General features: G+C 34.9%; 1 protein-coding gene across 1 annotated transcript in view; it reads left to right on the plus strand.

Moving 5' to 3' along the window:
- The first annotated feature begins 5,207 nt into the window (after nt 1-5,207).
- KLHL4 (kelch like family member 4) overlaps nt 5,208-27,334 on the plus strand; it is a 108,938-nt gene continuing 86,811 nt past the window's right edge. The window contains exon 1 of the mRNA XM_001500704.6: nt 5,208-6,075. Within this exon, the coding sequence (XP_001500754.2) occupies nt 5,654-6,075 (422 nt within the window). The 5' untranslated portion in view covers nt 5,208-5,653. The remainder of the gene's footprint in view (nt 6,076-27,334) is intronic.

Consider the following 27,334-nt stretch of genomic DNA (forward strand, 5'->3'; position numbering starts at 1 on the left):
CTACCCACTGTAGGGAATAGAGGAAAAACACATAATATATCTCTCCACTTTCCTCTATTACTTATCGGGGTCCAGCTCAATTCTAATTATGTGCCTGGAAAATTGTCACGTGTATATTCCTACAGATGTGTATGTACTGCTATTTATAGATGAGTTAACCTAATTACTGCTTTAACTCAGCAGTGAGTGGTTTTAGCTTCCAATACAATATTAAAAAGAGAAAACATTTGTACATAGCTTGATATATATCTTCAAACAGTAAACTCAGGCTCCAAATGAATACAAAAATGTTCAAAATATATGAGTTGATATGTTGAACAAAGGTGATACATGGATTGTGATCAAAGCACAAGTTTATTTTTACCTCCCACTGTTCCTTTGAACATTGTTTAATGAGGATAATTGTCCCTGTCTCCCAGTTCCCACTGATTACTTTAAAATACTGTTTCTTAAATTGTGGTCTGTGGGCCACCTACAAAGAGAATCACCTAGGGTGATCAGTGAAAGTTATGTTTCTGGACTCTACCTGAAAACTACTGAATCAGAATCTGCAGTTTTAATAAGTAACATGTGTAAAGTCTTGCTCACTAAAGTTTGAGAATAATTGTATCCAAGTGAACAGTTTCAAGATAAACATAGTGACAGCACTCAAATTTCAAGGGAACTTCTGGGGGGAATAAATGGGGAAGATTTGTAGAAAGCTACTGTAGAACACCTCTAATTAACTTACTTATGAAATGGAATGACAAGGGGATTAAAATCAAAGTGATGATCTTTCAAAATTGAGTTAGCCTTCAGCAGTTTTCAAACATTTTTGCTCCACATAACCCCTACAAATTTTGAAAATCAGTCTACAGCCTGATACATTACAAAGTTCACATTTAAAATATTGCATCATAAATTTAAACAATTGCAAAGGAAGCAATTTCCAGCATATTTGTAAATATTGATATTTTAAAATAAATCTTTTAAATCACTCTTTCAAATATATCCAATGGAATCTAAATACTGTGGTGATTTGATAGCTCTGTCATTCATTTAACAATACATGGAAAAACTTTCATTTACAAGCAGAAATTTTAAAGATTTTATTTTTCCTTTTCCTCCCTAAAGACCCCTGGTACATAGTTGTATATTCTTAGTTGTGAGTCCTTGTAGTTGTAGCATGTGGGACGCTGCCTCAGCATGGCTTGATGAGCAATGCCATGTCCGTGCCCAGGATTCCAACCAGTGAAACTCTGGGCCGCCGCAGCGGAGCTCATGAACTTAACCACTCGGCCATGGGGCCGGCCCCTACAAGCAGAAATTTTAAATAGTTCATTTCTCCTTGAACATATATTTTTATTTCACTTTTCTAAAAGAATTATTTCCTAACATAATATATTTTTGCTTAAAAGTATTTTATTGACTATCTTGTCATAATTCCTGCAACAAAAATGCATATATAAATTGAATTGTATTTTTTAAATTTCCTTTGACACTAAGTATAATTCTTTCATTGAGGGAGCATTATAATTAGTATAATAATTAAACAAAACAACATAGGTGCATTTTACTTTATATATTTATTTATTTATTTATTGCTTTGAGGAAGATTAGCCCTGAGCTAACATCTCTGCCAGTCTTCCTCTAGTGTGTATGTGGGATGCCTCCACAGCATGGCTGATGAGTGCAGTAGGTCAGAGGTCGGGATCTGAACCCACAAACCTGGGGCTGCTGAAGCAGAGCGTGTGAACTTAACCACTCAGCCACAAGGCCGCCCCAACATAGGTGTATTTTATATTTGTAAAAGATATTAAATAAATATTAAAATTTTATCAGGAATACATCATTAGTACAGGCATATGGGGCTGTTTTGGTACTTAGGTATTATCAAAGAATGAATATTGCTTTTGGCTAGGATGAGACAGAAGTCAACATCTTTTAATTTATTTTTGTTTGTTTGTTTTTATAGATGTGAGCGCTGAAAAATATTTTTCACCTAAATAAGTGGATGTAAATGGAAGGAGTTTTTTTTTTTATTTTTTACAGCAATGTCATTGAATTCTTTGATCTCTTCTTGCAATTGTCAGGAGGCTGACTGGGGCTATAAGTCAATGTTAATGTTTTTTAACCTTCTTCAAAATTTTATAGTGATTTTGGGTGCAGTGACTTAGGGCAGGATGGGTTTCAAGTTGTATATTTAGCACCCAAGCTTTCCAAATCAGATACTGCTTTTCTTTCCACCATTTTAGTGCTGCCCAGTGTGGCTTGTGCCAAGTGAATAGTTCCACCTCAGGACCATACTAGATTGTTGATGTGCAACTTTTAATACACAGAAGTCTATGGCTATGTTATTTTTCTTTAAGTTGTGCAATCAGATAATTATGGGAAAGAAATAAAACTAAGTATTCTTAAGTACTTTCGAATAATGTTAACTTCTGAAGTGTCTTAGAAGCTGACTAATTGAATTTTCTGGCCAGGATTTTGCTCAGAATACAATATCAAGAGAGCACATGGCTGCTAAGTTGCCAGGAGATTTCATCTGGTTTTCAGGCTTGTTCCCCCACTTGTATAATCATTAATTATTTATAAACGTATTTTAGCCCATAACTGTTTTGCAGTTTCATTTTAAAATTCTAGCACTTTATTGAAACAGTAAATTCACATGATATTATATTCATTTAGAATTTGTCATTTGCTAATTCTACATATATTAAATAGTTACTGGGTGTCAAGTAGATAATAAGGCAATAGGAATGAAATGAGGAATAAGATATGGTTCTTATCTTCACAGACATTTTCTTTATTTCTGTTTGAATATGCTTAAATTTAAAAGGAACTCTCATTCTTCATAAAATATCATTCTATTCAATTACTTTCTAGATCTATATATTTTCTTAGTCATTCTACAATGACTAAGATCCAGGAAAGATCTAGGAAAATGGCCATAATCTGTATACTTTAAAAAGCACATTATCCGTATAATCATACAGAATATTGTGCTATCAATGTTTAGATTTTGACAGGTATTAGTTACTGTTCATCTTATTGTAAAAGGTCCACAGGGAGATACACAATTATATCTGAATCATAATAAGTTCAGGAAACATACTAGAAAAGTAAGGTTGTAGACTCCTGGTATCCAAGAAGGTATTATTTAGAGCTACTTAAATGGCCAATTTAGTACTTCTTCCTGCACCTACCGCATATTATTTGCACCTCTATTATAACGTTTTATTCATTCTGCCTGGTGTTAAGTTTGCTTACTCTATGTCCAACATTGGGTTTTAGGCACAATGGGGAATACAAAGGTCTAAAACACAAATCTTGACTCCAGGGAGTTTACTTGGAATGTTACCTACCCAGATATCAGAAAGGCAATTCGTGTTTAGTTGCCAGTACTCACTGATATGCCTAGGGCTTATCAGAAGAACTATTTGAGATTCTCTTCAATTATTTACATGCTAAATCCCAGCAACAGACAACACACTCACCAAGGAGAGAAGATGATAGATGCTAACACTGAGGCTTAAGGGGCCTGTTGGAAAATAGATTGGGAAGTTGGAGATGGGAATAACCTGGTTGTAACTGATATAAAATCCACTATATATCTATCAATGTGTATTTATTAATTTCTTAGTACTAGAAAAAAACCTACTATATCACTCAGGGTTCTCCAGAGGAAGATATATCTATATCTACCTATAGATATAGATAGATAGATGATGGATGGATAGATAGATATATAGACAGATTTATTATAAGGAATTGGCTCATATGATTATAGAGGCTGACAAGTCCCAAGTAATGCAGTCAGCAAGTTGGAGACCCAGGAGAGCTGATGGTATAGTTCCAGTCCAAAGACTGGCAGGCTTGAGACACAGGAAGAGCCAATATTTCAGTGTGAGTCTGAGGTGAGGAATGAAATGATGTCCCAGATTGAAGGCAGTCTGGCAGGAGGAATTTCCTCTTATTCAGGGAAGGGTCAGCTGTCTGTTTATTCAGAACTTCAACTGATTGGACCTTCAAACCACATTAGGGAAGACATTCTACTTTACTCAGTCTATCAATTTAAATATTACACTCATCCAAAACTACCCTCACAGTAACACCCAAAATAATGTTTAACCAAATATCTTGGCACCGCATAGCCCAGCAAGTTGACACATAAATTTACCATTACACCTACAAAAACAAGAGCAGAAAGGGAAAGGTATAATTAGATTTATAGAAAACCGCAAGTGAAATATCTACCATAACTTAGAAAAAGATATTCATTTAATTCTCTATTTCCAAGTTTTTTAAATCCACTGGAGCAGAACTTAGAATCTGTTCAGCCTATGCATATTATGCATGAAGAAACTGTAGTGCAAAGAAGTAAAGTGACTTGTCCAAGATCATACAGCTCATTAACCATAAAGCCAGAACTAAAACCAAAACCTTATCAGTATTCTTTCTAAGGATACACTGGTACAATTTCCCCATTGTCACCTGTATGCAGGACATGGAAGCTGGATAAAGTACAAACTAAATTTCAAAATGGCATTGGTGAATGCATTCCTGATACATGACTATTATAGAAACATTTACCTTTATACAAAGTCGTGATCCTGATTCAGATCTTGAAGTACTTTCTGTACAGTTGTTACTGAATTCTGTGGCAATTTGGAGTTAATTCAAAATGTGCCTTTTTGCATTCTCTCATAAGGACTTTTGAATGAAGAAAATAGACCTTTAGCACTTCCTGTGAAAGTAAAGAGCATGATAAGGAGGTGTTTCTACAGGCATGGAGCCAGAATGGACTATTCTTGTTCAAGCTTTGGTCACTGAGAGATGACATCTCTTCTAACCTAGCCAACTTGGAAAAACACTGCTCTCTTCCTTCAGGTGTAGACTTAAAGTAGCATTAACACATCCCTTAGTGGGGCGTGTGGGTTTAGTCATGGATAACCAACACTTTCTTATGTTTCTGAAACTGTTCAGGTTTTCAAGCACATATTTATATAAAGACATTCACATTTTCAGATGTTTTGTAAAAATAACTAGAAACCTGCACAAGGGGACTGATACAAGATGCTTTCCCTTAATGAACCACCTTCAAAATTTGCATAAGCACCCCAAAATAGATCATAATGAATCCCCTGTTACAAATTCTCCTAGGACCAAGTGGCACATTTTTAGAAGTGGGCTACCGGAAAACGAATCTGGCAGAGGGTGGGGTGAGTGGGGGGAATCTAGAAGGAAGTGAATTTAAACACTTTGCTTTTGCTGGCTTGCCTGGGTTTAAGCTGCAGCTACTTTACCCGGTAAGGAAGAAGCTGGGTTAGATATTCGAAGTCCAGGCGGGAGGGCTGCGAGTGCACAGATCTAGCAGCTGGAGTGTGTTGTGGTAACTACTTTCCTGTGCTAAGCTGATTTACTTGTTTAAGGTCTGACCTCATCATCCTGTCAGTATGGGTTCCCACCTACACTGTTAGCTGCAGCTTTCTGCTTCAGCTAGAAAGCTAGAAGTATTCACAGTGTACCACAGGCAGCAGGGGTTGGGGGGAAGCAAGAAAGACTGCTCTCGGCGCTTGTGCTTTTGTTAGTTCTACAGAAGAGGGAGAGAAACAAGAGATAACAAAGGCTCCGTTTCCTTTCTGTGAGAGAAGGCTTTTGTCTTTCTGCAACGATGTCAGTGTCTGGCAAGAAAGAGTTTGATGTGAAACAGATCTTAAGACTACGCTGGAGGTGGTTTAGTCATCCTTCTCAAGGTTCGCCCAACACTGGAAACTGCCTTCAGCAGGAAGGATATGAGCATAGAGGGACCCCGGTTCAGGGCAGATTGAAGAACCACTCTCGGGACAGAAACGGACTGAAGAAAAGCAACAGTCCTGTCCACCACAACATACTGGTACCAGTGCCAGGGCCATCCCCTGCCCATCAAAGAGCCCTTCAGAATTGGCACCCACTAAACCTGATAGAACATCTTCGAGCAAATGAAGATACTCCTAAAGCTGTTCCAGAGGAGAATTTGTTCAAAGAAGCCTGTGAGAAACACTCACAAGATTTGGAGATGATGGCTGATGACACTACAGACGATTCTCCAGCAAGGTAGGAGTTTTCCATCGCATAACTGAGAGCCATAACTGGGCTAACTTATCCTCTAAAAAACTCTCATTTAGTGTTTAAATAAAAGTGCCATAATGATCTCTGAAATTGTATGCAGCCAATCAGGGTCTCCAAGAAACTCCCTCCTCTAAATCTATAAAGGAAAACAGTAATAATACGTATGTTTTGATAATTATTGGGAAATATGTTTTAGGGTTATGAATTTACTTCTCCTATCCCATTAAGAATTCTGTTTCAGTTCTAAAAGATGTTTATTACAATTACTAATTTTCTGTAAATATTCTCTGTCGCTTGGTTGTTCAAATAGTTGTGCAAATATGATGAATCACATAGAACTCTTTCTGACTGAGTTAGGCCAACTCTGACAAAATAAAAGCTCTGACTGCTCAGGACATCATTATCTGTTCTTTAGTACATAGCTGCTATATTGATGCTTCATAAATATGTTATCTTTATGTGAGAATATGGAAAAGCTTTTTTTTGGCCTTTGAGATTTATTTCAAGTTGTATTAGTTTCATAGTTAGTTTGCAATCGTGAAAATATTTTGCATAAAGCAGGTAATAAAATGTTGCTTACAGCAGTGAGATCTTAAAGTAGGAAATAGAACATGTCAGCTATTTCAGGACATTAAAATGAAATAAGTGGTACAGTATCGTTTCAGTATAGTTCATAAAATATTTGACTATCTCTATTTTTGTGTCCACCAGTATTGTTTGAGTGGAAGAAAATTATGTTCCCTCCTCTGATATTGTCCAATATAACTTAACCTAGTAGATCTTTACTTTTGTTTTCTTTTTCATTACCAGATTTTTTTTCCCCAACATGCTGTAGACACAACTGATGATCTTGGCAATGTTATTAAAGTGTAAAAGAGCTATAAAGAAAGGCGTATTTTGATATGTTTTAAATTATATAACAGTTCAACATAAAGCTATGCTAATTTATTTGGAAATCTGGATATTTGATATACTGTGTCCCTTCATAAGTATAGAGGGCAAGGACTGGCAAATTTGCTTCTAGATATGAGTTTTTCCAATATATCTGCCTGGCAGTCCCTTGCTTCCATAAATCCAAAACATAACATCAATATAAAAAGCAACATAACAACATTGTGACAAAAGACAAATCAACTGTGCAAAATGCTATATAAAGGAACTCGGTCTTCTTGTTGAAATGTAAACATGCAAAAGACTTCGTGAAATGACTTTAAATATAATATTAGATTGTTTGTGATACAGAGGTCTTAAGAAATAAAGTGTGTATGTATGAATTTTCCTAAATATTTTTGCTGTTACCCAAGAAAATGCTATACAACTGTTGGCATTGCAGGTTGTATTTGGTACAACTAATTGAAGTTTCAAAGTAATATATAATCTATACTTTTAAATTCAGCAGGTTTTCAAATTATCTCTCCTCACCTTGAACAGTTTTAAAATTTGCTGAATTTGGTGGTCAATATTAAACGCATTGAAACTGTTGTATAGAAATTTAAATTATCTACTGTGATCTCCTGACAGAGTTATTTGAGGATCCCTGAATTGATTTTCCAGCATGAGAATGTATTTACAATAAATTACTTGCTAAAATAAAATACCAGATAAAATATAAAATATAAAGCATCACCAAGTAATATTTTTTTAAAATATGTTTCTTTTTATTTTATTCCTGATAGTTTCATGTTCTAAAAAAATGTTCTGTTAAATATCCTATGGTTAGAGTAGAAAGTTAATATTTTCTTAAAATAAATACAGGACATGGTTTTACAGTTGTGCCAGGGATATTTTAAGCAGAAGAGATCGGGTAAATTGAGGACCTTATTAATTGAAATATGATGGCTTATTAATCTATCATTACCCATTCTGAATTGCTATGTCTCGATTAAGGAGAGTTTGAGAAGGAGAATTCTCATGTCCTTCTTCTCTAATGCCTCTCTTCTTCAGCAAGACTGGGGAGCGGAGGAAAATATCCTGAGAAGTTGGCAGTCGCCTGCCATCCCCTCAACAGAACTCTTGTGGTTAAAAAACAAACAAACAAATTGGCAGTCAGTGTGGAGAATTATCCCACTAGTACAAGATGGGCTCTAACAGGGCAAAGTAAGGATCTTTAAGTCACCCTGCTTTCTACAGATGTTGCAGAGAGTGAATAGAGAATGGACTAAATTACTAGCCTGCAATATAACTGAATAACCTACAATTATTCCTAAAACAGATAGTAAAGCCAAGGTATTAAAGTTATATTAATATGTTGGCTTGGGGATTTAAAAACCCAAATACATTTCTTTGTAATTGAATTATAAATACGTACTTCATTTAGGAAAATCTCTGTATCGTGATCCTGCACTGTGAGTATGCACACACCAGTATACCCGTCATCAGAGACCTGGGCTCAATTATCATTTTCTTCTTGTCCTAGATATCTACTCACTCTGCATCTTTGCTCCCCCATAACTACCTTGCTCAGTGTCCTTTCTTTATCTCATCCCTAGCATTCCCAAAATGAGAACAAATATTTTTAACAGAGTCTTATGATCATGCTTCTTATATGACAGAATATTCAGTTATGAAATTGTACATATATAAAATATTTTTTAACTGCTCATAAAGAAATGGTTGCATAAGTCTCCAGGTGTGTGTCACTGTTCCAAATTAAGTTATCTCCTCACTGTGCTTGAGAGCATTGAATAAAATGCTGATTGCCTGTGTATGGGCCCAGAACAACATGCCTCAGTACAGATTGGAGGTTCACAGGGCTGTTGAGTTTTAAGGAATTTTCAGGAATGGGGATCATATCCTCATCCTACCTGCTGAGGCTTTTAGCCTTTTGCATAACCTACCAACTATACAATGTGTAATTTTGTACATCTTTGCTAGTGTTGCATTATTAGACAAAACTCCAAATTTCCTTTCCTCTTGAGTCCTTTCCAATTTTCAAGTGAGGTTTGCCTAGAATAAAACGAGCAGCTGTCATTGTATACTGTGATAATCCAAAGAAGGGGAGATGGGATGAATAACACTTAAAATTCATTAATAATTCATTCGACAAATATTGAGCACCCATTGTGCATCAGGCATACTTCTAGGTGCTAGGGATAAAATAGGATCAAAACAGACAACCTGTTTTCATGGAGTATACATTTTTTTTTTTTATTAATGTTATGATAGATTACAACCTTGTGAGATTTCAGTTGTACATTTTTGTTAGTCATGTTTTAATGGAGAGAGGTGGCAATAAACCAAAAATATAATACTTAAATGTTTATAAGTAGTATGAAGAAAAAATAATTAGAAGGAAGAGAGTGAAGAAGGGGATACTCCTTCAGATAGGGAAGGCCTTTCTGATGAGGTAACATTTGAGGAGAGATCTAAATAAAGTGAAGGGGGAAGTCATGAGGATATCTGACTCAAGAATTTGAAGCAAGTGACAGATTACTGCTGCTGTGCCATAAGGGAGCCCTTAACCACCATCCATCTTTTTCTATTCAAATCAATGTCACATGTTCCCACACAGTCCATTGATTAATATCCAAAACATCCTTAACTTAACTAGTGAACTCAAAAATATTCCCTGACCTCTTGTTCATTACAGTCATGCACCATGTAACGATGTTTCAGTCAACAATGGACTGCATGTATGATAGTGGTCCGATAAGATTGGTACCATATAGCCTGGGTGTGTAGTAGGCTATACCATCTAGATTTGTATAAGTACACTCTGTGATGTTCAGACAACAACAAAATCGCCTAACGACGCATGTCTCAGAATGTATCCCCGTTGTTAAGTGATGCATGACTATGTAGTGATTTTAAGATTACATGCATATCCCATGGCCACAGAGGTGACTTTCCGGCCATCCTGTGACCACGATGTCGTTTTGTCCTCTGAGGATCTGGGTATTCAGCCAGCAGACCAAATGCCTCATCTATAGAGGCCTGTGACCTTTGTGAAAACAGAAAAACGATGGTGTGTTTTCTTTCCTAACAAAACTATCAGATAGGGCCAAATATATTGTGTGTGTTCGTCCTCAGCACAAGTCCATCTGTGATGTGGAATATGCTTGGGAAATATTTATGCAAAAAGAAAATCCTAAATCTTAAACAGTGAAACTTATTATAATATTCTTTCTCATAAAGTAGGTAATAACCTATATGGGTATTTACAGGGAGAGCTTTCCAGGAAGACAGAACAGCAATTTCAAAAGCCCTGAGATGAGAGTGTGCTTGATATGTTCAAACATAAGGAGGCCAATGCAGCTACAGTAGAGTCCTCAATGGGGAGCGTGGTAGGAGATGATTTTGGAAAGGTAGCAATAATAATAAAACATTAAAAATAATAAGTACCGCGACCGGCCCTGTGGCATAGTGGTTAATTTTGGTGCACTCCACTTCAGCAGTCTGGGTTTGCAGGTTCAGATCTTGGCACAGACCTACACCGCTTGTCAGCCATGCTGTGGTGGTGACCCACATATAAAGTGGGGGAAGATTGGCACAGATGTTAGCTCAGGGCAAATCTTCCTCAGAAACTAATAGTAATAACAATAATAAGTACTTTTTGTAGACACTTACTATGTGCCAGGCACTAAATACTTTACATATATTTCACATTCTCCCAAGGAAAATCTTTGCACCTGAAGATGGTGTTCACATCTACAAATGATGTTTCTCTGGGTATTGTTTTGTTGGATATCTGTTGTTGCGTTTTATCTTCTTATAAGGCAAAAATAATGTGGCTTTCTAAAGTTAATAATGAGACCTGCTTTACTTAATTTTACACTGCATTATTCAGTAGAAACTGTTACCTCAAAGGAAAGCATAGGGAACAAACCACAATTTTACTGTTGTTTATAGAAAGTTTAATAGGTTTAAAGATTAAATCCCTTTGCTTATGGTTTAACATGTACCATACAAAATTACATGTTATTCATTTACTTTACTAATTTAGAGCATTTTAATAAATAATTTAAACTTCATGAAATGATTACTAACCTTTTTAGAGATGGAACATCTATTGGTTGATTTTAAATCCTTGCTACTACTCACAGCCTCATTCCTGAGAGTGAGGTACCATGGTCTTCATGTCTCATTCTTAGCATTGTGGTATTGGATATATATTTAAATTAACACTAATTAAAATATATTTAATATTTGAAAAATTTAGGACTTCTTTCCGTCTAGGGATCTGGCGATATATTAAGGCCATGTTCCTTTAAATACTATGATTAAGAACCTATAGTTGTTATGTCTGATATTTAAAGGGCAAGTATCATTTCATTTCTACATTTGGAAATAGAAGTAAAGGACTCAAAATTTATGGCACTATTTAATATGTGACTTTAAGAGCAGCATATTAATTACATTGACCTGTTACACATTGCTTAAATGTTCAGTCAGTTAGTACTTTAGTTTAAAGTTTGTTTCTTAAACTTGTATGTCTTATTTCTGACTTTTTGTAAGATATCTGCCCCTTAACGCTAATCATGTTGATGTCTTTCCTATGACTTTATAAGTGAAAATAATTGCAATGTTACACACACACCCTCATATATATATATGTATATGTGTGTATGTATATCAGCATGAAATTCTTATATTTGAAGGAGTGAAAAACTGAAATCAAGGAGGAGTACTGACAAATACTGAATTCTTAATAAAGAAACAAGTCAAAATATAATATTTTGTGGGGGCCGGCCCCACGGCCGAGTGGTTAAAGGTCCACATGCTCTGCTTCAGCAGCTCGGGTTCACAGGTTCCCATCCTGGGCATGGGCTTGCTCCACTCATCGGCCATGCTGTGGAGGCATCCCATATACAAAGTGGAGGAGGATTGGTGTGGATGCTGGCTCGGGGCGAATCTTCCTCACCACAAAATAATAATAATAATAATAATAATAATAATAATAATAATAATAATAATTTTTTGCAAGATGAACCTGGAACATCTTTTAGTGCTATAAAGTAGGGAAGTCTTCAAAAAAATAATGATGGGGGTATGTCAAAGGGACACAAGCCAACTGAAAAAGCTTCTAATGACCAAAGCTGCAACAATTTTAGCAGCAAAATAAAATAGTATTGGATTATAAACCAAAGTAAAAAATAAACATTTATAAGTCCATATTGATATAAATAAATGGTTGCATAAATAAATAAATGAGAGAGAAAAGACAAATGTCTTGTGCAGAAGAATCCCAAATAATTTATGTACGTACCCTGCCCTCAAGGAGGTGGAGTGAATTCTGTGCCTTAAGTGTGGGCTGCACATAGTGACTTCTTTCCAAGGAGTAACTACTGTGGAAGCATGGGGGTGGGGGACAGTACATTTACGGTGACAAATACTACCACAGCCAAGTAATCAAGGTTTACAACAAAACTGCTCAGTTGTATAGACAGCATGTGCACTTGATACGATGTTATGAGAATGGCATTTCCTCCACAAAACCCATCACCCCCCTAATCCTATCATGTGAAAAACATCAGACAAATCCAAATAACAGGACATTTTTAAAAAATGCCTGGTCTGTAATCCTCAAACTGTCAATGTGATAAAAAAATAAGGAAAGTCTGAGAAACCATCACAACCAGGAGAAGCCTAAGAAAATAGGACAAGTAAATGTGATGTGGAACAGAAAAAGGACCTTAGGTAAAAACTGAAAAAATCTGAATAAAGAATTAACTTTAGTTAATAATAATGTAGCAATATTGGTTAATTAATTGTGACAAATGTGTCATACTAATATAAGATATTAATCATAGGAGAAACTGGGTGTGGGGTTTGTGGGGACTTTCTATACTATCATTATCGTATCACAATTTTTTTGTAAAAAAGTACATTTTAGCAAAGATTGTCCTAGTAAACATTTCGTGTACTAATACTAGAAGACCACCCAGTTTTTTGTTTTTGTTTTGTTTTTTTTAAAGATTTTATTTTTTCCTTTTTCTCCCCAAAGCCCCCCGGTACATAGTTGTGTATTCTTCGTTGTGGGTTCTTCTAGTTGTGGCATGTGGGACGCTGCCTCAGCGTGGTCTGACGAGCAGTGCCATGTCCGCGCCCAGGATTCGAACCAACGAAACACTGGGATGCCTGCAGCGGAGCGCACGAACTTAACCACTCGGCCACGGGGCCAGCCCCGAAGACCACCCAGTTTTAAGAACTGAGTACTTGTATTTTGTTTGTTTTGTTTATTTTTGTTCTTTGGCAAATGATTAAAAAGATACTAAATCAAAATCAGTGGGCTATTACTTCCTTCATGCAAAAATCTTATACATTGGCAACAAGATAATGTCTTAAAGGCAATCCTCGGGAAGTCAGCTGAAATTCTGACAACATCTAAAAACTGTATGCAGTTTCCAATCCTATCCTGAGGATACTGATTGTGGCTATCATTTGGTGTGGACCAACTTTTAAGTGCATAGCAACTAATAGGGTCATAGGTGGATATAAGAGAAAATCATTTTTATTTAATCACTGAGGACACCATGAATACTACTGAGGTGGCACATATTTATTGGTGTTTCCAAATGAAAACATGGCCTGCCACTTTTTTTTTCTATTTCTTCACATTGCTACCTATGGTTCATTACTCAGGAGGAAAGCAATAACAGATGTAAAACAAGCTTCCTCATATAAAAATCTTTATCATTCCATGCTAAGATAAAAAGTATAGCCATTGAGTATATTTTATTATTGGTGATTCTGTTCTATTCAGAGTATAATTTCACTAAATAGAATGGAAAATGTGTAGCCCTAGTGTTTGAGAAATAAGATTTTGTAAATAGACTTTAAAAGAATTACCTGAGGAAGGGTAACTAAAAGTGAGAAAATTGAAATCAAATAGTTTTCAGTTATCTGATGTTTTAGGATGGTACAGGTATTATTGAAATCTTAAACAAAAAGCATTACATAAGGTTTTACTCTGAAAACACTGTAAAATATGTATTTCTCAATCAATGTATAGACATAATGCATGTCACTAGCATTTGCACTGAAAGAGAGCAATATCAATGATCATTTTTAATGAGACTATCAGAAATGAATCCTTTGTTACTCCTTTGTTACTCCCGGTTAACCTTTCTTAGCCTGTTACTAGTAGTCAAAGTGCCTTACCCTTACATGCTTTCAAATGCTACTTACAGAATGGCAACCTCTTGCCCTCCTCACACCCTGTCTATTGCTATTGCTTTTGTAATAGCCATACTAAACAACTTGCAACTTTTTTTAGCAGGTCTTTATCATAAGTGATTGGTTCTTGATCATTCCACTGCTATCTCACTCAGTAGAAGCTATCTGTTAAATCTTTTGTCCACCTTTTTCCTGTAAAAATAGACTACTGTCAGCACAGTGGCATTTAGGTGTTCTTTTCTAACTAATATTGATTATAGTAGCTACAACAACGCTAATAAACAACTTCATGTGTAACAGATCGTCACATAAAACTATAAGCAACACAACTATTTAGTTTACCCTGAAGTCTCTTGTAACATTCAACAAGCCAATTGCTTAACTAAGACATTGGTATTTGTTTATTGTTTCCTCCATTCAACAAGTATTTATTGAACCCCTACTGTATGCATTATGTTTTCTTAGGCAGAACTGGAAGGACCTGCAACTAGAATATACAAGTATGTACTGGGAGGCTTTGAGGAGAAGAAGGGAAAAAAAGATTGACAACAGATCTTAGCTCAGGTGACAATCTTAAAAAAAAAAAAAGACAAGATAAGGACTCTCTGGACTTTATCTTAGAGTCAGGGCTTATTAACCCCCAAGAATTTGCAGAAATGTTTTGCGTCTGTGAATAATTTTAAGGAGAAGTTCCACTTGCTTTGCTCAGATTCTCAAACAGCACCATTTCACAGGAAGAACAAAGTAACGACTGTTGGAAAGAAAGATATAATACTTTAAGGAACAAAAAATGTGGTGAGAAAAATAGAAAATACAGGACTTGACATGTGGAATATCCATTTAGGATGTTTAGATCTAAAAGAGTGTGATTTTTTTTAATCAAGGTTTGGTTGAATGAAATTCTAGGACTCAGGACAGTTCACTAATAAATTTGAATGAGTGATATTTAATTTTTTAAACATCTTTTAGCTTTTATTTTATTTTTTATTGCGGTAAGAACACTTAACGTGAGATCTACCCTCTCAACAAAATTTTAAGTGCACAATAGAGTAGTGTTAACTATAGGCACAATGTTGTATAGCAGATCTATAAAACATATTACCTTGTATAACTGAAACTTTATACCTGTTAAATAGCAAATCCGTATTTCCCACTCTCTCCAACCCCTGGAAACCACCATTCTACTCTCTGTTTTTATGAGTTTGATTATTTTAAGTACCTCATATAAGTGAAATCATGCAGTTTTTGTCCTTCTATGACTGGCTTAGTTCACCTAGCGTGATGTCCTTCAGAATCATTCATCTTGTTGCATATGGCATGATTTCTCTCTTCTTAAGGATGAATAATATCCCATTGTATGTACATACCACATTGTCTTTATGCATTCACCCATTGATGGACACTTAGGTTGTTTCCAAGTCTTGGCTATTGTAACTAATGCTGCAATGAACATGGAAATGCAGATATCTCTTCAAGATACTGAGTTCAATTTTTTTGTGGATATACACCCAGAAGTAGGATTGCTGGATCATATATAGTAATTCTATTTTTAATTTTTTGGGGAAGCTCCAAACTGATTTCCCTAGCAGCTGCACCATTTTACATTCCCTCCAACATTGTACAAGGGTTCCAATTTCTCCACATCCTTGCCAACACTTGTTATCATTTGATTATTATATTTTTGTTTAGTAATAGCCATTCTAATAGGTGTGAGGTGATATCTTATTGTGGTTTTGATTTTTATTTCTCTGATGATTAGTGGTGTTGAGCAGCTTTTCATATCCCCATTTGGGCACTTGTATGTCTTCTTTGCAGAAATGTCTATTCAAGTCCCTTGCCCATTTTAATCAGGTTTTTCGTTTCTTTGCTACTGAGTTGTGTGGGATTTTAATACAGTTTGGATATTAACTGCTTACCAGATAGATGGTTTGCAAATATTTTTGTCCATTCCATAGGTTGCCTTTTCACTCTTGTTTCCTTTGCTGTGCAAAACCTTTTCAGTTTGATGTATCCGCATGGTCTATTTTTGCTTTTGTTGCTTGTGCTTTTGGTGTTATATCCAAGAAATCATTGCCAAGACCAATATCATGAAGCTTTTCCCCTATGATTTCTGCTGGGAGTTTTATAGTTTCAGGTCTTACATTTAAATCTTTAATCCATTGTGAGTTGATTTTTGTGTATGGTCTAAGATAAGGTTCTATTTCATTCTTTTGCATGTAGATATCCAGTTTTTTCCAACACCATTTGTTGAAGAGGCTGTCCTTTCCCCATTATGTATTCTTGGCACCCCTGTCAAAGATCTGTTAACTATATATGTGTTGGGGTTTTTTCTGTGTTCTCAACTCTACTCTATTGGTCTATATGTCTATTTATGCCAGTATCATACTGTTTTAATTACTGTAGCTTTGTAGTATATTTTCAAATCAGGAAATGTGATACCTCTAGCTTTGTTCTTCTTTCTCAAGATTGCCTTGGTTATTTGGGGTCTTTTGTAGTTCCATATGAATTTTAGGATTGTTTTTTCTATTTCTGCGAAAAAATGCCATTAAGATTTTGATGGAGATTGTACTGAATCTGTAGATAGCTTTGAGTATTATGGGCATTTTAACAGTTTTATTTTTTCCTATCCATGAACAGGGCTATCTTTTCATTTATTTGTGTCTTCTTTAATTTCTGTCATCAATGTTTTGTAATTTTCACTGTACAAGTCTTTTACACTCTTAGTTAAGTCTATTCCTAAGTGTTTCATTCTTTTTGATGCTTTTGTAAATGGGATGTTTTTCTTAATTTCCTTTTCAGATAGGTCATTGTTAGTGTATAAAAACACAAGTAATTTTTATATGTTGATTTTGTGTCCTGCAACTTTACTGAATACATTGATTAGTTCTGCCAATTTTTTTGAGGAGTCTTTAGGGTTATCTACATATAAGATCATGTTGTCTGCAGACATAGATAATTTTTCTTCTTTCTTTCTGATTTGGATGACTTTTATTTCTTTTTATTCCTAATTGTTCTGGCTAGGATTTTCAGTATTATGGTGAAATGAAGTGATAAGAGTGGGCATCCTTGTCTTCTTCCTGACCTTAGAGAAAAAACATTCACATTCATTTTGTTTTACTGTTGAGTATGATTTTAACTGTGGGCTTTTCATATACAGTCTTCACTATATTAAGGTAAATTCCTTTTATACTTAGTTTATTGAGAGGAGTAGATGTCTTAAAAGTTTTATTATCTATTATCACATTTCCGAATTTTACTATAATAAATAAGAAAGAAGTTTGTATCATCCACTAGTAAGTCATTTGCATTTTTTCAAGATTCCATGAAATGATATACTGCTCATGTAAAAAGGGACCAAAAAACCTTTAGTATACTCATACTGAGTCCAATTGCTATTGTAATGAAGAATATAGTACCTCACCTGGAAGAGGAAAGTACTTCTTTTGACTGAAAAATTAGTTATAAGAACAGAGAAACCTTGCTGTATTTCCTTAGGATAGTTTCATTAATCTTGAGCTTTTATTATTAAATTCTATATATGTAAAGACTACAGTATAGACTACATATGCTTCAGAAAGAAAATGTTTTTCAGAACAGTGATGACAGTCTGCGTTATTATTAAAAAAAAGGCTAGATAGGGCTGGCCCCGTGGCCGAGTGGTTAAGTTCGCGCGCTCCGCTGCAGGCGGCCCAGTGTTTCGTTAGTTCGAATCCTGGGCGCGGACATGGCACTGCTCATCAGACCACGCTGAGGCAGCGTCCCACATGCCACAACTAGAAGAACCCACAACGAAGAATACACAACTATGTACCGGGGGTCTTTGGGGAGAAAAAGGAAAAAAATAAAATCTTTAAAAAAAAAAAAAAAAAGGCTAGATATAGCAGATAATCTTATAAAAGGGACATAAAACCATACTCTATTAAACTTTTTTCTTTGAGAAAAGTCAAAAATATAAAATGGCAAAATACCTTGGTGAGACAATAGAGGTTTTCATTTTCTCTGGAGAAGTAAAGTCCAAGTACAAAACCCCTAGGTCGATACGATTTAAATACCCTAATCTTGAAGCACTTCCTATTCCAGGTTAATTAGGCAACCAGGAAACTACATTAGAAATTTCACCAAGTATAAGCAAAGAATTATCACGAGAGCCACCCCAGTGTGATAATACCCATCTTCTTAGAGATATAACTTATACCTTAAAATCTACTCAATTTTCCCATTGCTAGTTATGAACCTCTATTATTTTCACCTCCAAAATGTATCACTAAAAGCCTTTCATGAGGAAAAGTAACTCAAGAGCTTCTTGTTGAGTCATAGTGAATTAACCAAAATCAGGGTATAATCAAAAGGTTAAGAACATTAAAACCAGATCATTAAATAAAGGGAGCTTCAATTAGGAGTTATAGTCAGTTTACCTGGCCAAGGCCACAAATCTGGAGGTCCGAATCTGGAATAAAGGTGACACAAAAAACAAGAATGGGAAGCCAAGGCTAGAAACTCAGCAAGAATAGGAGGAAAAGCACCACTGTTAAATCTCTAAGGTTACAAAGGTTGTAACAGAGTGAGAGAGGGAGATCTTTTTCAGAGATGCTAGTTAAATGAGCTACTCCTAGGACAGTTCTCTTTCCTGATAGCGCAAAGTAGGATCTTGGACTTCACTGTGCCCAAGAATCATCTGGGCAGCTTGTTAAAAATGTAGTTGCTCAGTGTCCATGACCAGAGAATTTATTACTTTTGAGGTGGGATTTAGGAATCTGAATTTTTAACAAACTTCTGAACTAAACTTTAAAAAATATTTGATCAGTTCCTACAAGCCCAATTTGTCAGGATTCCTATAGGATCCTAATACCTGATATATTGGTAATGGTAAACACATAATAAATAAAACACCAGGGCTTAATATAAAGTATATTCAATTATACAGTATAATAATCGATTATACTTCATGTAAGAATTGTAGATGCACTTGAATCTGTGATTTACATTGACAAGATCTCAAGTGTTGACCAGGAAAATGCTTTAAAAAAATAGCAGCATTAATTTATTCTTACCCCTCCCACATGTAATGAACTGTATTAGGTTCTGTGAAAGGATGACAAAGGAATAAAAACAGAGATCCTATCCTTAAGAAGTTCATAATCCAGTTGGAATGGAAAAACACTCCGCTGCCAATAAAGCTTTAAGAGCAATTACAAGGCAGCGACTCAGTTCAGATCCTCTAGTGTTTAATATAGAGGCTATCCAGGATAATTAAGACGGAAGTACGGTTAATGACTCAAGACATCTTGAAATGCAAACATAGAAAGGCTAATCCAAAAATAGAAATAAGTTTAAACCACATAGAAATTTTTTGTTATTTTCAATTTTTCAAACCTAGAAACAATGTAACCAATGACAGTTTATCTTTACTAGGGTCCCTCAACTCTCAGTTGAGCTGTTCTGAAGGTTGGACAACGATTACTAAGATAATGCTGTATATACTATAGACATTTATTGAAAATACTGATTATATTCTGGTACACTGCCCGCAGACCTACCTCTTCTCAGTTCCGGTAACTAATTGGCTGCTCTTCTGTTACTTTCTCCTTACTTTTTTTTGGTACTTCAGAGCTGCTCTCTTCACCTTCTGTGTTTTCTTTGCTCTCTGCATGGGCTAACACATTAAAAGTATATAAGTCTAAAAGTGTAACACAAACTGAAAAACAATAAAAAGGAGAAATGGTTTATTGTCATTTTTAAGCAAGCTAGAAAATGAGATGAAAAATTAAGCCTTTCTCTACAAATTATGAATCCAAGTATTTAATATGTTAAATAATTACTTTTCAGAAGCATTTGGCTGATCTTAATAACTTGGCTTGCTTAATGATGAAGCAACTTTGATAGCAACTAGCATACATCTTGCAACTGATCAAGATGATTTTTATTTTTATACAAAGTATTGTACATACACTTGAACTTGCCACAGATTATCACAGCAAGTATGTATGCTATAATTATTTTCATAACTACTGTATATCTGAATAAAATGGAAATTTCTCCTCTGAGATTTTTTCATCCTTTTTACTTTGACTGAATTGTGTCTATAATAATTGCATATTTAGAGATATCTTAGGATTTTAATTAGAAAGGACGTTTAAAGAACTGCACAGGTGCAGAAAGTAAAGCCTAAAACATAGAATGACTACAGCTAATTAGTGGCAAAACTAGGACTATAAGTCAAATTTCCTAACTTCAGGACTTTCACCACACTGCTTGCTCAGCAGCATATTCAACTCCGTCCTTCTGATAAAATTATGAGTGTCCACTCATCATTATAGATGATGTTAAATAGTGCTTAGATTAGGCTGATTACAGAATCTCTTGGAGTTAAATATTTCAAATAATTGTGACTTTTATGTCAGATAACTGACACATCAGAGATATAAATTAGGACATTTCACAAACCTTGATATCATAGAAATAGTTAAATCATCTTTTTCATTCCATTGTTTGCAGAAAATATTTACAATAATCAGTCAGTTCAGGAGTAAATGTTGTGCTCTGTAAGTTGTCTGTCACTGTATGAGGGCTTTTCCGTACAGTCAGACGTTCAAGAACAAGGCAAGAAGGATCTCTGATTGAGGAATCATCTGCTCTTTTGGCTTCTGCCCATTAGTAGTATGCATAATAAAGAACTGAATTAGTTTATATTTATGCAGTTATTCTTAAGTAGATCCATTTTGCAACTTTATTCAAGAAATGAGGAAGTAATTCCAGTAAGAGTTTCTCTGACAGCTAACCAACAAATACACTAAAACAATCCAGGCCCTGTTCTCTTATTCTCCTCTCGACAATATAAGACTGAGGATAAAATATCTGTGTAAAACTTCTAAGACAACTTTTAAAATTATCCTTCAAGTTTTTCTTCTTCAAGTTGAATTGCCAGAATTGACATAAGATTCTTAAAATCTCCTTTCTCACCCTCTGGATAGTTTAGCCTTCTGTTGACAGCTATACACTAGAAAGGGCCTATCACAGATTTTTTACTTTTATGTTGAAAGTGGCTTGCAAAAATAAATGGATACAAATTGCTGGTTCTACTCAAAGTTCTGTGGTATTAAAATGAGAAGAAACTACTGGCAAAAACATGAAAATTCATGAAACATCTGGTATTGCTTCCAGTCAAACTCAAATAATAGGTATTTTCCCTTGCATAAAATTATTTCCTTTTATCCTTCCAGCATAGCATAGATCTTTACAGGTGCATGAGAATTCTATTCATTATTTAGGAAAAATATCAATCTGTCAAAAGTGTGGAAAACGCCCATGTGGGCAATATGCTATGTAAAATTAATACATCGTGTTTCATTGTGTTATCATTTTGAATGAATCAAATATAATGATAGTTCTCCTGAGGTTATATTAAAACAAGACTGTATAGATAGTTGATTGTCCTTTTTAAATAGCTTGATCATCACATACTTTAAAAATGTAATTTACAGGTGTTTGTAAAACTCAGAATTTAAACATGTATGTCTATTTTTTAAAAATTTTACACTAAATCACAAACATTAATTTATAAGTACATAGAAAGAGAATTACTCGTGTTTGTTGAATGGTAATTGGTTAATTCTGAAAGTGTATCTAAGAAGCATTTGTAAGCTAGTAGACTATTAAGTATTTTTAATGATTAAATCATTTGCATCTCTAATATTTTCAAAGCTTTCCTTCTTTTTTATTGATGCATGCAATACCATTAGTGAAGGACACTGAAGGCTCTAAAGCACAGAATACATGAAATGGTTTATTACTAGTAGTGAGAATGGTATACATTGTGACATCAGAACACACTTTATATATTGAATTCAAGCCTGTTATTTAACTTATTTGATTTGTAAAATACCTTCATTTTGAGAACCATCTTAATCACTCATCTTTGCTACCACTGTGGAAATTTCTACTTCTCAGGGCTTCTCGCCATTAGCCAATATCTGCTGCATTTAACGGGGTAGTAAGGAGGACATTAAACTATTTTTCTCTCAACTCAAACTTTTTATCATCATTTTTGTTTAAATATAAAAAACGCTCTGATTTTTCACAGAGTGTCCAGTTCTTTTTATGTCTTCTCCCTATCTGAAAAGTATCTTGCTCTCTTCTGCTAGAACACCATATTCATGGTAATTTCTTTGTCTTTGTTTTACTTGATAGATCTGATTTTTACATGCAATGATTTTTTTCTGGGATTCAGCAATAATAAACATCCTGTTTTTATGATTTTTTTTTATAATTTGCCATTTCTGTACAGAACATCTAAAGTAATATGCCATTATAAAAATATACCTGGTTGACTTTCAGAGTGAGCTGTGAGTGAAGAGCAGCAATAGAAATTTGCCAATATTACTTTCTTGAGTCAATATCTATGAATTTTAAGCAGGCATCACTGAAAGGTCAGACTTGAGCTTGTACATAACAATACTCTCTTGCTGCTGTCCAAATGCAAATCAGTTTTCCTCCTGTCTCTTGATCTGCTCTGTGCTGCTGGTTGCAAACATAGAGAAGAATCGGTAATTGTTATGGACAGCAGACAAAGTGTGACTTTGTAGTTTTATGGTTTGCTCTCCCAAGAAGAATCATTATTTTCGTAGTCTACTTCAGTTTGTATTCGATTTACTCAAAATATCAGACATTATTTGTTTTATAAAACTAATGGGAATGAAAAAGCACACTGACAAAATTGCTAATATGCTGAAGAAAAAATTAATTGACATGAGCAATGGAATTTATCTTCTAGTCATGCTAGCGAACTTAAAATGCCCAATGTTTTCTCCAAAAAAAAAGGTATTTGTGGCCCCACACCCAACCCAAGTAAAGTGTGTTTGTGTCCTGGGGCATTTTCCTACCACACCCTATATAAAAAGGCACGATAGGGTGCACTTTGGAGTCAGAGTATCCGAATTCAAAGGCCAGTTCTGACACTTATTTGTGTTATGAGCTCTAGTGAGTTATTCAACCTCTTTGTGCCTCAGTTCGTCTCATTTTTAAAATGAAGACAGTGCATGCACCTATCCTATATGGCAGTGTGGAAGATTAATTGAGGCAATAAATATAGGGTCGTTGGAACAATGTCTCACATATAAATGTTCAATAAATGTTAACATTATTTTACATTTGTTGAACAATTTTCCTCATACCTCATTCATCTTATAGGATAATGCAGATTGTTAAGCATACTGTAGTTCTTATAGGTGATAAAAACTGCCTCCTGACTATTTTGCCATTGCTTAATCATTCAGTTAATTATTTTATGATAGGTATAAATCATTGTTATTTTACCAATTCCTTCATTTAATTTCTCATTTGAGAAGATTTTCACATATCTTCATAATCTAGTCAATTACAAGCATCCTTCCTACATTTCCTAAAATGGATATCTGGAGTGGTAATGTTTAGCAGGTAAGATTTTCTAGTAATGCAAGCAGTGGATGGAATGTGAGAAATTTCAGAATCCATTTTAATATGTACTTTTGTTATTTGGATTGTGGTAAAATCAAATTAACAAAATATAGCTTATAAGATAATAAAAACTTATAAATCCTCGCTGTATGTTCTAGAAGCACATTGTGGGACATGAATGCAATGAAATTTTTAAAACAGGAATAGGTAAACTTTTTCTGTAAAGAAACAGAGTAAATATTTTGGGCTTTGCAGGCCATCCAGTCTCTGCTGCAACTACTCAGCTCTGACTTTAGTGCAAAAGCAGCCAGAGATAACATGTAAATGAATTCGTGTGACAGTGCTCCAATGAGACCATATTTATGGACATTGAATTTGGAATTGCATATAATTTTCCTGTGTCCTTTTGGTTTTCTTAACCATTTAAAAATGTAAAATCCATTTCTAGCCTATGAACCATACGAAACAGATGGCTGACTGGATTTGGCCCATGGGCCACAGTTTGTCAACTGTTGTTGTAGAAGCACTTTGTGAGACGTGAAGGGATTTTTTCTACAACAGACAGCCATGAAAATTCTGTCATGTTGACAGCCTTAGCTGAGATACTTTAAGCCTTGAACCTTCCCGCTAGCTGAGTCTTGCTCATTTTTCACAAGTGTTTTGATTTGACACTCTATTTAGATTAAATTTTCTATATCAAGATGCTTTCTCTCCTGTTAGAGAAGCTAAAATAATTCTGACTGGAAGTTTTTTACACTGATACAAAACAGTAAATGAAAGTCAAGAAAGTGTATTACCGTAAATTCCTCTCATGTCTGGAAAACAAAAATCACATGAAAGTAAAAATCCCCCCAAAATTACTACTTCATTCATACATTCAATAAATATTTAGAATGCATAATATATCCAAAGTACCTTGACAGAATGATGTATAAAGTAAATGCTTTCAGTTGTTTACAATTCTAGTAGAGAACATAAAATATGTACACTAATGAGTATAATGCAACATAGAATGTAGTAATGTTATAATAGTAGCATTTGCATAGGCCATAGGTAATGTTAGTATTTTGTAAAGTAAATTAGAAAAAAATTGCTTACAAAAACTGTACCATTAGTATTAAATAAAACCAAAACTGTACCCTTAGTCCCAGTATATTAACTACTGATGCACTGTGTGTGTGTGTGTGCGCGCGTGTGTGTGTGTGATATGTTTATTTCTTTGGACAATAATTAGGAGCCAAGTAGTTTCATAAAAAAAGTAGCTGTTTCTCTTTATCGAGGAAATGTTTATGTTAAGGTAAAGTCCAGACACCTAAAGGAAATGTTGCTGGCCAGCATTTACTTTTAAAAACCCAGTGCCAATAGTGCTTCAGTCTTGCTTCTAGACTTCTCATAGTGGCCCCTTAAGTAGGCAAAGTGTAATTTGAGGAGTACTATAAAAACACCTCATGGCTAGAATATTCCGTCTTTATCCATCTTGCTGATTTCCACGTTTATTTTTGGAGATTACTTCCTCTTTTTCAAAGCAATCATTGTTCTCTGTTAAGCCATAAATAGCCCTGGCTTCTCTGCTACTGGTTTCAATAAGGATCATGTTTATTTGCAGTCCTCTGTTCCTATTTTCCATATGTTGTTAGATTAATTTTACCACAATCCAAGTAAGGCAATGGTGTATTGAAATGGATTCTTAAATGTATCGTATTCCATCCATTGCTTCGATTACTAGAATATGGTGCCTTGTAAACAGTACCATTCCAGAAATCCACTTTAGCAAATGAGAGAATATTTTAATTCAATTTAAACCTGAGATAGAGATATAATTGGAAATACAATCCAAAAGACAGAAAAGAAACTTTACCAAGAAGAACAAATTCTAGAATTTATCACCACATTTCAAAACTTAGAAACCTCTATTAAGAAACACTTAACATTATGCTGGTATTGAAATACAGATATTATGCATAGGTATCTCACCAAACTTATTTAGTTGTAGTGCATTGACAACCAAATTACGGAGACATGAATGTGCATATTTTTGTAAGATTTTTCTAACAGAATTTTACTATATCATCAAAGTAAAATCAATTGGGTTCTTGATCAAGATCCATGTAAATCTTATGTAATGCTACGTAGTGTTTACTTGTTTAAAAGAAAGCCTTTATTTACGTTAAAAAAGGTAAAGGAGGGCCCGGTCTGGTGGCATAATGGTAAGGTCGCACATTCCGTTTCGGTGGCCCAGGGTTTGCTCCTTCGGATCCCAGGTGTGGACCTACTTACCGCTTGTCAAGCCATGCTGTGGCAGGCATCCCACATATAAAAAAATAGAGGAAGATGGGCATAGATGTTAGCTCAGGGCCAATCTTCCTCAGCAAAAAGAGGAGGATTGGTGGCAGATGTTAACTCAGGGCTAATCTTCCTCAAAAAAAAGAAAAGGTAAAGGAAACACCAAAAAAAAAAAAAAAATACAATCAAGAAAATGAAGACAACCTACAGAATGGGAGAAAATAATTGTAAACCATTTATCTAAGAAGAGGTTAATATCTAAAATATATGACTAATTCATACAACTCAATACCAAAATAATAATAATAATTTGATTTAAAAATGGGCAGCAGACTTCAATAGACATTTTTCCAAAGAAGACATACAAATGGCCAACAGGTACATGAATATGTACAAATACTGTATGATCTCACTTAAATATGGAACCTAAAAAAGCCAAACTGATATAAAAAGATAGTAGACTGGTAGATTGGTGGTTGCCAGGGGCTACGGGGTCGGGGAGATGGGAGCGTGTTGGTCAAGTCTGCAATGGATGCTCAATATCGCTTATCATCAGGGAAATGCAAGTCAAAATCACAAAGAGATTTCACCTCACAACTGTTACAATGGCTATTATAAAAAATACGAAAGATATCAAGTGTTGGCAAGGATGTTGAGAAAAGGGAACCCTTTTGTTGGTGGGAATGTAAAATGGTGCAGCTGCTAGGGAAATCAGTTTGGATCTTCCTCCAAAAATTAAAAATAGTTCTACCATATGATCTAGCAATCTCACTTCAGTGTATATATCCTAAGGAAATGAAATCAGTGTCTCCAAGAGATATATGCAGTCCCATGTTCAATGCAGCATTATTCACATTAGCCAAGGCATAGAAACAACCTAAGTGTCCATTGATGGATGAACAGATAAAGAAAATGTGATGTGTATATGTGTGTGTGTGAGTGTGTGTATGTCTGTGTATATATGTATAACTATATATATACAGTTTCATGCACTGTCTGAATGTATATATGTATATATACACACATATGATAGAATATTATTCAGCCATATAAAAGAAGGAAACCTGTCATTTGCGACAACATGGACCTTGAGGGCATTATGCCAAAAGAAATAAGTCAGACAGAGAAAAACAAATACTGTATGATCTCACTTAAATGTCGAATCTAAAAAAGCCAAACGGATATAAAAAGAGAGTAGATTGGTAGATTGCTGGTTGTCAGGGTCTAGGGGGTGGGAGAGATGGGAGGATGTTGGTCAAGTGCACAATTTCCAGTTATAAGATGAATAAATTCTAGGGATCTATTGTACAGCATGGTGACTATAGGTAACAATACTGTATTGTATACTTGAAGGTTGCTACGAGAATAGATCTTAAATGTTCTTATCGCAAAAATTAAATAATTATGTGTGATG

This window comes from Equus caballus, chromosome X, assembly GCF_041296265.1.
Source record: "Equus caballus isolate H_3958 breed thoroughbred chromosome X, TB-T2T, whole genome shotgun sequence".
In the NCBI taxonomy this organism is placed as follows: domain Eukaryota; kingdom Metazoa; phylum Chordata; class Mammalia; order Perissodactyla; family Equidae; genus Equus; species Equus caballus.